The 12,915-nt window shown below is 35.4% G+C and overlaps 1 protein-coding gene across 1 annotated transcript in view; it reads left to right on the top strand.

The window, feature by feature from the left end:
* LOC132732005 (centrosomal protein of 78 kDa-like) overlaps positions 1-12,915 on the top strand; it is a 41,934-nt gene that overhangs the window by 20,429 nt on the left and 8,590 nt on the right. Inside the window, exons 8-10 of the mRNA XM_060718341.1 lie at positions 408-521; positions 6,658-6,722; positions 9,995-10,099. Of these exons, the coding sequence (XP_060574324.1) occupies positions 408-521; positions 6,658-6,722; positions 9,995-10,099 (284 nt within the window). The remainder of the gene's footprint in view (positions 1-407; positions 522-6,657; positions 6,723-9,994; positions 10,100-12,915) is intronic.

Below are 12,915 nucleotides of genomic sequence, written 5' to 3'. Positions count from 1 at the left end.
AAAGAAAGCCGATGTCACCATACATTATGTTAAAAATGTAACAAAATTAGAAAAAATTAACAGAACTTTATTTCAAAATTGTTGATGTGACGTCATGATGTGATGACGTCACAAAGGAGAATGCGCGACGATACGCGGCAAAATCAGTAAAAATTACTTAAAATCACTTAAAACGCATGAAATAAAAAGAAAATTTATTTGTTTTACATATAAGATTGAAATATATTTCATTCGTGAACACCAGCTATTATATTTTCACTCGTGGCTACGCCACTCGTGAAAATATTGCATCAGGTGTTCACTTAGTGAAATTATATTTCAATCTTACATGCAAAACAAACAAATATCCTCTATGTATTTTGAAGAAGATTTTTTTATATTTAACAAACAATATTTGATTATTTCAGCACTTGACATGCAAGGTAATGGGATATCATCAAATGGGGCAAAAGCTTTGCTAGATGTTCTCAAGTATAACACTACATTGGTGGTGCTTGATGTACGGCGAAACCCTTTAATAGGTAAGTTTGTAATAGGTAAAATTTTAGATATATATTGTTTACAGTACACAACCACATACATTTATCTCACACTCCATAACATCACTCCATCGTAGGTTATCCCATAACATCACCAGCAATTTTTTTCTTTCTTTGATTGGGTCTAGTAAACAGACAAAATACAGACATTTTTTCCCCAAATCCTAAATATCTTCGGTCATTCCCGTAATATCACTCCAACTAAGGTCATCCTCATAACAGCACTATCTTGTACCCAACTCTAACTCCACTCTGTCCTATACACCCATGACACAACTTCATTCAATATCCACACAATATCTTTCACCCTGTTACACCATGCCATCTCACACCCTTACAACTCCAAGTTATGTACAAGAATGCACAGAGACTGAGGCTCAAATAAACAGTTTAGGACTTTGACACAGATGCTTATATTACAAAAGCTAGCTTTCTTAAAGATATAAAAAAACTGCTTCAGTCTTGCTAGCCACGATTGTTGAAGGAAATTAAATTAAAGATCTTTGAGAGAAAGAATTGCATGTAATTTGAGAGACAAATTTGTATAAAGGATGGATAGGTCTGGATGGAATAATAAAACATGTCTAGCTGGTTAAAAAGGCCAAGATACAAATTAACTTCAGCCTGTCTTGTGTCCGAAGAAGTAAGAAGTTTTTAGACTCATTGAAATGTACAGATTATACAGAGCACTGCCATGTAGTCAAGCTGTCAATAAGGAATGCTGACAATAGGGAACACTGACATTAGGTAAAGCTGTCAATTGGGAATGCTGACAATAGGGAATGCTGACAATAGGAAACATTGACATAAGGTAAAGCTGTCAAAATGCTGACAATAGGGAACACTGACAGTAGGGAACACTTTCAATAGGGAATGTTGTCAATAGGGACACTGACATAAGGTAATGCTTTCAGTAGAGAATACTGACAATAGGGAACACTGACAATAGGGAATGCTGACAATAAGGAATACTGTCAATAGGGAATGTTGTCAATAGGGACACTGTCAGAAGGGAATGCTGACAATAGGGAACACTGTCAATGGGGAATGTTGTCAATAGGGACACTGTCAGAAGAGAATGCTGACAATAGGGAACACTGACAGTAGGGAACACTTTCAATAGGGAATGTTGTCAATAGGGACACTGTTAGAAGGGAATGCTGACAATAGGGAATACTGACAACAGGGAACACTGTCAATAGGAAATGCTGACAATAGGGATCCCTGTCAATAGGGAATGCTGTCAAAAGGGACACTGTCAATAGGGAATGTTGACAATAGGGAATGCTGACAAAAGGGAACACTGTCAATAGGAACACTGACATAAGGTAATGCTTTCAGTAGGGAATGCTGACAATAGGGAAAATTGTCAATAGGAAATGCTGGCAATAGGGGACACTGTCATAAGGGAATGCTGGCATTAGGGATTGCATACAATAAGAATTACTGCCAATAGTGGACACTGACATCAGGGAATGCTGTATATATGAAAAACTGGTAATAAGGAATACTGACATTACAGATAGCTGACATAAAGGAAACACTCTTCTTGTACTAAAAAATCTTTTTTCCAGTGACAGTTTGTTGTACCATTACCATATAAATTACAAATGTGGTCATAAATGTCATGTAGTAATAAATGATTTATTTGTTATTTTAGATGTTTTGAGTAAGTGAATCTGGTGTATTCTTGTTTATTCTGAGTGTCATTGTTTATTATGGTTGAAATGTGTCAAAGTGTTTTAATGTTCTTAAGTTAATCTTAACCTATTAACTGCTGACTTTTATATGATGGACTTGTCGAATAATTAAGTTACCATCAGAATAGAGCCTGGTCAAACAATAGAATTTTGCAAGCTGACCAGGCTCTATACTGGTGGCTGAAACCAACTGAAAACTTTCATTTTGATGGGCCTGAAATTGATATTGGGCAGTTCCATTGATGGAAGCTGGACAAGTCCATTTTGAGAAATTCAGCAGGTGAAAGGTTAACTTTTATGCTGTTTATTGTATAATAAAATGTAAAGAAAAAATTGTGTATAGGAAAAAAGGGTTTGGCTAATATATAGATTTATTATAAGGTCACAGTTATAAAATTGTTTGTTTGCAGTTCTTATAAATTTAGCAATTCTTTCCTTTATTTGTGCCAAAATATTAAAACACATTGATTTCAGACAAAAAATTGTTTTCTGCGATTCTATGTGAAATTATAACAAGAAATTCATATACCGTAAAATTTCTATTAAACGCCCTTGGGGGCTAAACATTTTCCAAATGGAGGGCTATTATTAAAATACATTTTTTCCTAAATCCAATAATCATTGTAAATATGTTAAGTCAATAGTGTTAGCAAGATTTAAAAGTGTTTTAGAGTTCATATGATACATTTTTGTGTTAACCTTGAATTAAATGGTTTCTAAATGTCATTGAATCAAATTATGGATTAAGTGATAAGTAGATTTGACAGATCAAAAAGCCTGTGGGGCCTTTATTAGGGGAAAGGCGTTTATTAGGAATTTTACATTATATTCAGAACCTTGCATGCCTATATTCTTTAGTATAAGATTTTATTGGCCTTCTTTTGTAAACAAACATTTTTAGTGATGACCTTAATTTCATGTTTTATGTTATAACAAAAGTTCAAATTGTTGCTAGTGTTTGCAAGTCAGTGAAATAGGATTTGCTCAGATACTATTTTGAAAATTCTGAATTTTAAGTCATAAAACACTGACTTTATTCATTTCTTTATGAAATTAAAATGGTGTCATTTTGGTTGCTTCATATGCAACCAATTGTTTTTTAGCTAGTCTGTTTAAATAAAAAAATCATAATTATGATCACTGCGACATTGAAGTCCGCGGTGAAGATTGTCTTGAAAAAAACTGCAATGTTACTGTAGCCCATTACTCAATTTTAAACATTTTTAGCTCACCTGTCACAAAGTATCAGGATGAGCTTTTGAATTCCCTATCTTCCGGCTACCATTCGGCGTCTGTCCGTGCTATTTAAGAGAAGAAGGAGGACCATGTAACAGTTACTGTAAACAGAACAAAAGAGAACAATGGAGTTCATTCCGTAACAATAGAATAAGGGGCCATGGCCCTCAAAAGAAAATAACAAAAGAAATGACCCCTTAAGTCCATTTAAGTGGCACGGCTGTCGGTCCGTTGTCCGTTAACTTTTACTTTAAATGACATCTCCTCATAAACCACTAAGCCAATTTCATCCAAACTTCGCAGGAAATTGTTCCTTTGGTGGTCACCTTTAAAAATTGTTTAAAGAATTTAATTACATTCAGAACTCAGGTTGTCATGGCAACCGAAAGAAAAAACTTTGAATATCTTCTTTTAAAAAACCCAAAGAGCTAGAGCTTAGATGTCTAACAAGTTTGTTCAAATAAAAGCCCTAGGGTCAAAATTGGTCCGCCTCAGGGGGTCATTGATTTTTCCCTATAGGGTTATGCATATAGTAAAAAGTTAAAAAATCTTCTTTTAAAGAACCTAAAAAGCTAGAGCTAAGATATTTAGCATGAAACATGTTCTAATGAGTGTCTACCAAGTTTGTTCAAATAAGAGCCCTTGGGTCAAACTTAAAAAATTCTTCTTTGAAAAAACCCAAATAGTTAGAGATTAGATACTAAGCATGAAACATCTTCTAGTGAGTGTCTACAAGTTTTTGCAAATAAAAGCCCTGGGGTCAAAATTGGCCCACCCCTGGAGTCATTGATTTTTCTTATATGTGTATAGCAAAAACATAAAAAATCTTCTGGGTGTCTACCAAGTTTGTTCAAATAAAAGCACTTGGGTTAAAATTGGCCCTGCCCGGGGGTGGGGGGTTGGGGTGAAAGAGTCATTGTTTTTCATTATATGTGTGTAGTTAAAACTTCACATCTTCTTTTAAAAAACTCAAAGACCTAGAGCTTAGATATTTAGCATGAAACATCTTCTAATGGGTGTCTTCCAAGTTTGTTCAAATAAAAGCCCTGGGGTTTAAACTGGCCACGTTCCAAGGGCCAATATACAGGTGAGCGACTTTAGTCCCAGGCCATCATGGCCCTCTTGTTAAATTTATCTATATGAAACCTGGAAAACTTCTTAGCTTATCTGATCAGAGGCACTTGTAAGATAAGGGGCATAATTTTGAAAGCAATTTGTTCGAGGCTATGCCCCTTTGTAACTTAGAATTTTTGTCAAAAGTTATAATTTTAACAGACGAGCGGTCACCACATGTGTTGCTCTTGTTTTTGTTTTGTTTTGTTTTTTCTGTAAAGACTACACATCTAATGATTAAAATGCTGATTTTGTTGGATATAATAAACTTTTTAAATCCAAATGAAGTAGTTTATTGCTGTTATGTTAAATGTTTGTAGTTATAACTTAAAACGAATTGTTTTGTAGAGAAAAAGACAAATCCATTGTTGGGTATATAATTAATTGGTTATTAAATTAACAATTTGCATGATAAAACTTGATAAAATTATAGTTTTTGAAAATGTTTTCTAGGAAAAAAACAACAATTATAAGTTTGTTTATTAAATAAATGCCCAAAATTAGTTTATTGAATTGAAAATATTATTGTTTAGTTTTAATGTTGTTCAGAAAAAAAAGTTAATATTTGAATTATAAATTTGGACTGGTCAGTACTTAAGTTAAAGGTTATTTGGCTTTGTTTCACCAGAAGTAAGAGATTGGTTTTGGTTAATATATTGAGGTCAATTTTGATATCAAGTTATGTTTAGGTCAGTAGGTCAAAGGTCACTGTGACCATAACTTGTATTATTAATAACTTAACAGCACTTTGGTCTTCAGTCCTTATATTTGAAAGGGAGTCTGGTCAAGTCTGGCAAGTTCAGCTTCACTGCACTGTTATCATGCAGCCAGAGCTATAGATAGAAATTCTTGTCTTAAGCTTTCATAAGTCAAGCTGCTGGTGGCATTTCAATGAAAACTGCACAGTACCATCCCTAGTTGGGACATATCAAGACTATCACAGGTCAAACTGCTGGCTGGATTTCCACCAAAATTCACAGGAGTTTAGTACCATCCTATCATAGCATGTTTCCCTTTGCTGCACAAAATGGCTATGAAAAATCCTAAGTTTTTGTATAAGCTGAATTTAGAAGAAAGTTTTCTGGGAAGACACCAATGAAAATATGGAAAATATGTTTCACTGCAGTGAAAAATAAATTTTTACAGTGAAAATAAGGAAAATGAAAATATGCATTTTATTTCATTAATATTTCTCAGTATTTCATTAATGAGTATATAATTATTCTGTTAACTGTATATTAAAGCCAAGCTTGATTTCCTGCTGTTATGAGACATTATGTGTGCAAATTAATTTTTTTTGCAATAGCTAATATAGAAAACGTATTTTTAACAATTAATGTTAACTTTGGTTTACACATGCTTTGACTAATTATGGAATATCTATAATGTCCATTTTGATGAGACTTTACAACTTTAGATGTCACTGATAAGTAAGCAGTCTTTAGATAAGGTTACCATGTTATTTTATAGAATAGTTTGAAAACATAATAAATTATGTAACAATTTGTTTTAGAGTATCAGCCAGTAAATATTAAACTTCAGTGTTATAAGAAGATTCCATTTTGGTTTAGAGTATCCAAATTTGTAACATAAATAATTCTGATTCTTTGCTTTAGAGTACAACTACCATTTTTTTTCTAACATTATTTTAATATTATTGAAGTGTAACTTTCTTTAATACAGTTAACATAATTTTATTGCACCAAGAGGAGCTGTTGCCTAGTGGTTAAGGTGTCTGCCTCTCAACCCAGAGATCATTTGTTTGAGCCCTATGAGTCGGGTCAGGACCATGTTGACACTAGTGCTGGTTTGTTCCAGGAAGCGGACTCGAAAGTGCAGGCACTTGTTTCACAATCAAGCTTCAATATATATATATGTTTAAACCAAAATTTTATCAAAATTGTTACAATTTGTCTGTTGCCCACTGTTTTCTCTTCTCCTGTTTTTTTTTCTCTGGCATTATATACATATTGCTTTGGCCAGTAACTAACAGGCATCACTATTCAAGTATTTTAATACAGACAATTATATAATTGTTACATTTATGATAATATATAATAATATTACAGATCGTGACTTGGTACATGCTATTATGGAACAGTTGATGATCAATTGTAATGGACAAGATACTGAGGTATGTGGGGTTACAATTTTTTTAGTGTTTTTTTTTTGGGGGGGGGGATGTCCTTTTTTGGAGGGGAGTGGCAGGGTGTTGGCTGTTGTTTTGTTTTTTAGCTCACCTGTCACAAAGTGACAGGGTAAGCTTTTGTGATCGCTTTTCGTGTGGCGTCCGTCCGGCGTCCATCCGTTCGTCGTCCGTCCGTCCGTAAACTTTTGCTTTAAATGACATCTCCTCATAAACCACTGAGCCAATTTCATCCAAACTTCACAGGAATGTTCCTTTGGTGGTCACCTTTAAAAATTGTTCAAAGAATTTAATTCCATGCAGAACTCTGGTTGCCATGGCAACCGAAAGAAAAATCTTTAAATATCTTCTTTTAAACAACCTTAAGAGCTAGAGCTTAGATATTTGGCATGAAACATCTTCTAGTGAGTGTCTACCAAGTTTGTTCAAATAAAAGCCCTGGGGTCAAAATTGGCCCCGTCCCAGGGGGTCATTGATTTTCCCTATATGCATATAGTAAAAACTTAAAAATCTTCTTTTAAAGAACCCAAAGAGCTAGAGCTAAGATATTTGGCATGAAACATCTTCTAGTGAGTGTCTACCAAGTTTGTTCAAATAAAAGCCCTGGGGTCAAAATTGGGCGGGGGGTCATAGATTTTCCATATATGCATATAGTAAAAACTTAAAAAATCTTCTTTTAAAGAACCCAAAGAGCTAGAGCTAAGATATTTGGCATTAAACATCTTCTAGTGAGTGTCTACCGAGTTTGTTCAATTAAAAGCCCTGGGGTCAAAATTGACCCCGCCCAAGGGGGTCATAGATTTTCCATATATGCATATAGTAAAAACTTAAAAAATCTTCTTTTAAAGAACCCAAAGAGCTAGAGCTAAGATATTTGGCATTAAACATCTTCTAGTGAGTGTCTACCGAGTTTGTTCAATTAAAAGCCCTGGGGTCAAAATTGGCCCCGCCCCAGGGGGTCATTGATTTTCCCTATATGCATGTAGTAAAAACATAAAAAATTCTTCTTTTAAAGAACCCAAAGAGCTAGAGCTAAGCTATTTGGCGTTAAACATCTTCTAGTGAGTGTCTACCAAGTATGTTCAAATAAAAGCCCTTGGGTCAAAATTGGCCCCGCCCCAGGGGGTTATTGATTTTCCCTATATGCATATAGTAAAAACTTAAAAAAATCTTCTTTTAAAGAACCCAAAGAGCTAGAGCTAAGATATTTAGCATGAAACATGTTCTAATGGGTGTCTACCAAATTTGTTCAAATAAAAGCCCTGGGGTCAAATTTGGCCCTGCCCGGGGGGTCATTGATTTTCCTTATATGTGTATGGCAAAAACTTAAAAATCTTCTTTGAAAAAACCCATATAGCTAGAGTTAAGATATTAAGCATGAAACATCTTCTAATGAGTGTCTACCAAGTTTGTTCAAATAAAAGCCCCGGGGTCAAAATTGGCCCTGCCCCGGGGGTCATTGATTTTCCTTTTTTGTGTATAGCAAAAACTTAAAAATCTTCTTTGAAGAAACCCAAATAGCTAGAGTTAAGATATTAAGCATGAAACATCTTCTAGTGAGTGTCTACAAAGTTTGTTCAAATAAAAGCCCTGGGGTCAAAATTGGCCCGCCCCGGGGGGTCTTGATTTTCCCTATATGCATATAGTAAAAACTTAAAAAATCTTCTTTGAAAAAACCTAAATAGCTAGAGTTTAGATATTTGGCATGAAACATCTTCTAGTCAGTGTCTACCAAGTTTGTTCAAATAAAATCCCTGGGGTCAAAATTGGCCCCGCCCCAGGGGGTCATTGATTTTCCCTATATGCATATAGTAAAAACTTAAAAATTCTTCTTTGAAAGAACCCAAAGAGCTAGAGCTAAGATATTTGGCATGAAACATCTTCTAATGAGTGTGTACCAAGTTTGTTCAAATAAAAGCCCTGGGGTCAAAATTGGCCCCGCCCCAGGGGGTCATTGATTTTCCCTATATGCATATAGTAAAAACTTACAAAATCTTCTTTGAAAGAACTCAAAGAGCTAGAGCTAAGATATTCAGCATGAAACATCTTCTAATGGGTGTCTACCAAATTTGTTCAAATAAAAGCCCTGGGGTCATATCGGCCCGCCCCGGGTGTCATTGATTTTCCTTATATGTGTATAGCGAAAACTTAAATAATCTTCTTTGAAAAAACCCAAATAGCTAGAGTTTAGATATTTAGCATGAAACATCTTCTAGTGAGTGTCTACAAAGTTTGTTCAAATAAAAGCCCTGGGAACAAAATTGGCCCCGCCCCGGGGGTCTTGATTTTCCCTATATGCATATAGTAAAAACTTAAAAAATCTTCTTTGAAAAAACCTAAATAGCTAGAGTTTAGATATTAAGCATGATACATCTTCTAGTAAACGTCTACAAAGTTTGTTGAAATAAAAGCCGTGGGGTCAAATTTGGCCCTGCCCCAGGGGTGTCATTGTTTTTAACTATATGTGTGTAGTAAAAACTTAAAAATCTTCTTTAAAAAAACCCAATGAGCTAGAGCTTCGATGTTTAGCATGAAATATCTTCTTATGGATGTCTACAAAGTTTGTTCAAATAAAAGCCCTTGGGTGAAAATTGTCCCTGCCAGGGGGGGGGGGGGGAGGGAGGGAGGGGAACGGGGGGCGGTGAGATCATTGTTTTTCATTACATGTGTGTAGTAAAAACTTAACTTTGTGAAACATCTTCTAATGAGTGTCTTCCAAGTTTGTTCAAATAAAAGCCTGGGGTTAAACTGGCCCCGCTCCGGGGCCTATATACAGGTGAGCGACTTCAGGGCCATCATGGCCCATTTGTTATTTTATTTTGGGGGGTGGGGGGTGGGGGGCATCATCATAGAGGTTGTTTTTGTTACTGTCCTCATCATTCCATACATAAGTGTTGTCAGGGGTCATTAAAAGCAGCACCTTACAATATTTTTTCATGTTTAATTTATATACAGCAGAATTGTTACAAATTATCCTTGTCATAAGCCCGCCATAATGTATTTCTCTGTAATATAACAATGTTATTTTAATTAAAGAATGGTTATTTTCAAATGTTATTTTCAATTTTGAACCCTTTTTCTCAATTAGATTAATCATCCTGGAAGAAAGTGAGTGAATTGTGCACACAAATTTTCAGTCTAGATTTACACCAAATTGAATATTGATCTCTTAAAGTAGTTTCCAGTGACTTGTCAAAAAACTTCAGTGGTGTCCCTAACATGCATGATTATAATGTATAATTATTATATTTTTCTTTCAGTATAAATGGATTAAAGCAGACGAACCATCAGACAAAGGAAATCAGGGGAAGAAGAAAAGAACGAAAACTCTGAACAGTAGTTTCGGCAGGAAGACCACTATAAGGGTATGTAGATTTTACTGTGTGTCTAAGACAGTCTCTACAGACAGTCAGTATAAGGGTATGAAGATTTTACTGTGTGTCTAAGGCAGTCTCTACAGACAGTCAGTATAAGGGTATGTAGATTTTACTGTGTGTCTAAGGCAGTCTCTACAGACGGTCAGTATAAGGGTATGTAGATTTTACTGTGTGTCTAAGGCAGTCTCTACATACAGTCAGTATAAGGGTATGTAGATTTTACTGTGTGTCTAAGGCAGTCTCTACAGACGGTCAGTATAATGGTATGTAGATTTTACCGTGTGTCTAAGGCAGTCTCTACAGGCAGTCAGTATAAGGGTATGTATATTTTACTGTGTGTCTAAGGCAGTCTCTACATACAGTCAGTATAAGGGTATGTAGATTTTACTGTGTGTCTTAAGGCAGTCTCTACAGGCAGTCAGTATAAGGGTATGTAGATTTTACTGTGTGTCTAAGGCAGTCTCTACAGACAGTCAGTATAAGGGTATGTAGATCTTACTGTGTTTAAGGCAGTCTCTACAGACAGCCAGTATAAGGGTATGTAGATTTAACTGTGTGTCTAAGGCAGTCTCTACAGACGGTCAGTATAAGGGTATGTAGATCTTACTGTGTGTCAAAGGCAGTCTCTACAGACGGTCAGTATAAGGGCAGTCTTCGAAATTAACGCCATTCCGAGGCCCGAGGCCACTAAATTTAGCATCGGTCTGGTGATTATTGCAAGGTTAGTGGTCCGACGGACCAGTATATTTTTTTGTCATGAAAACATATTATAAGAAAAATTCATCAAAATAATGAAGCAGGGTTCTCCAAAAGATTGATCTTTTTGCCTTTTTTGAAAATGAAACCCATCAATTCTGTCCTAATTACACCAAATGTCCCAAAACACAGCGAGAGATGTCTAAATTGTATTGAGTAATGGAGGCCGCCATTTTTTTTTCTTGGATATTTTCCGTACCGCACCGTACAGTTACGGAAATTAAACCATTGTTTATTATGGTTATTATTTAGCTATGATTTTGTGATTATTGAGTTCAGTAAATATTTTGTGTGAAAGTGATTTGTTTAAAATAAAAGCAAATTGCGTTGTTCATGTTCAATTCTAGTCAATTTTGCCTAAACATTTGGTCCTTAAAGATTTTTCAAAGCTGTCAACATATGGCCCAGAATACAAGACATATTATGCTTCTTTCAAAATTATCAAGGGAAGCATGATAAAGTGTTTTCCTGTTTCCATCAATTTTTTACCTATCTATGTATTTGGTCCGGCTAAAAATCACCAGGTCCAGTAAGATTTGATATTTTACTGGCCCGAATGTCCTGTGCTTTTTAAAGTTTTTCGTGAAGACTGTAAGGGTATGTAGATTTTACTGTGTGTATAAGGCAGTCTCTACAGACAGCCAGTATAAGGGTATGTAGATTTTACTGTGTGTCTAAGGCAGTCTGACTACAGACAGTCAGTATAAGGGTATGTAGATTTTACTGTGTGTCTAAGGCAGTCTCTACAGACAGTCAGTATAAGGGTATGTAGATTTTACTGTGTGTATAAGGCAGTCTCTACAGACAGTTAGTATAAGGGTATGTAGATTTTACTGTGTGTCTAAGGCAGTCTCTACAGACGGTCAGTATAAGGGTATGTAGATTTTACTGTGTGTCTAAGGCAGTCTCTACAGACAGTCAGTATAAGGGTATGTAGATTTTACTGTGTGTCTAAGGCAGTCTCTACAGCCAGTTAGTATAAGGGTATGTAGATTTTACTGTGTGTCTAAGGCAGTCTCTACAGCCAGTCAGTATAAGGGTATGTAGATTTTACTGTGTGTATAAGGCAGTCTCTACAGACGGTCAGTATAAGGGTACGTAGATTTTACTGTGTGTATAAGGCAGTCTCTACAGACAGTTAGTATAAGGGTATGTAGATTTTACTGTGTGTCTAAGGCAGTCTCTACAGACAGTCAGTATAAGGGTATGTAGATTTTACTGTGTGTCTAAGGCAGTCTCTACAGACAGTCAGTATAAGGGTATGTAGATGTTACTGTGTGTATAAGGCAGTCTCTACAGACGGTCAGTATAAGGGTATGTAGATTTAACTGTGTGTCTAAGGCAGTCTCTACAGCCAGTTAGTATAAGGGTATGTAGATTTTACTGTGTGTCTAAGGCAGTCTCTACAGCCAGTTAGTATAAGGGTATGTAGATTTAACTGTGTGTCTAAGGCAGTCTGAATACAGAAGATACAGTATTGCTAATCTACAGTTAAAGGTTGTAAATCAATATTGTTTATTTTGATATAGTACATTTTCATATCATATTTGAGATTTTTATTACAATATGTTGTGAAATAACTTTATTTCTTTATGGGAACTGTTCAGAGATTGAAAATTCCACTTGTCTGCTTGTAATTACAAGTAGAATTTAATAGAATTTGATGCAGGGCGATTAGAAAAATGTTGCCTGCACATTGGAATTAGAAGCTACTCATCCTGCAGGACAAGTGACTCTGAAAATATTTTTCAATGCCTGTGAACTGTTTTGATACCATGAATGGAAAGCAGTGTATTGTTGTTTTCTATGGGGGTATTATTTCTTGATCAGGGTAGTATAAAAGCTTGACAGAATTACAAATTAGTCTGCGGATTGTTGTCACTGTCATAGGTTGCCGAGTGTTATTGTATACCTTGATAGTCTCGTCACATGACATTTATTGTTGTTCTAATGTTGATTGTCTGCTGCGTGTAATTAGATATCTGTCTAAAAATGTCGTGATGATGATTAGTTTTTGTTTGAGACTGTCCTTCTTACTCCCAGTTTTA

This window comes from Ruditapes philippinarum, unplaced genomic scaffold, assembly GCF_026571515.1.
Source record: "Ruditapes philippinarum isolate M1 unplaced genomic scaffold, ASM2657151v2 ctg2340_1_1_1_1, whole genome shotgun sequence".
Classification (NCBI taxonomy): domain Eukaryota; kingdom Metazoa; phylum Mollusca; class Bivalvia; order Venerida; family Veneridae; genus Ruditapes; species Ruditapes philippinarum.
The sequence above is the reverse complement of the archived record's forward strand: the minus strand, read 5'-3'. Positions and strand labels throughout refer to the sequence as shown.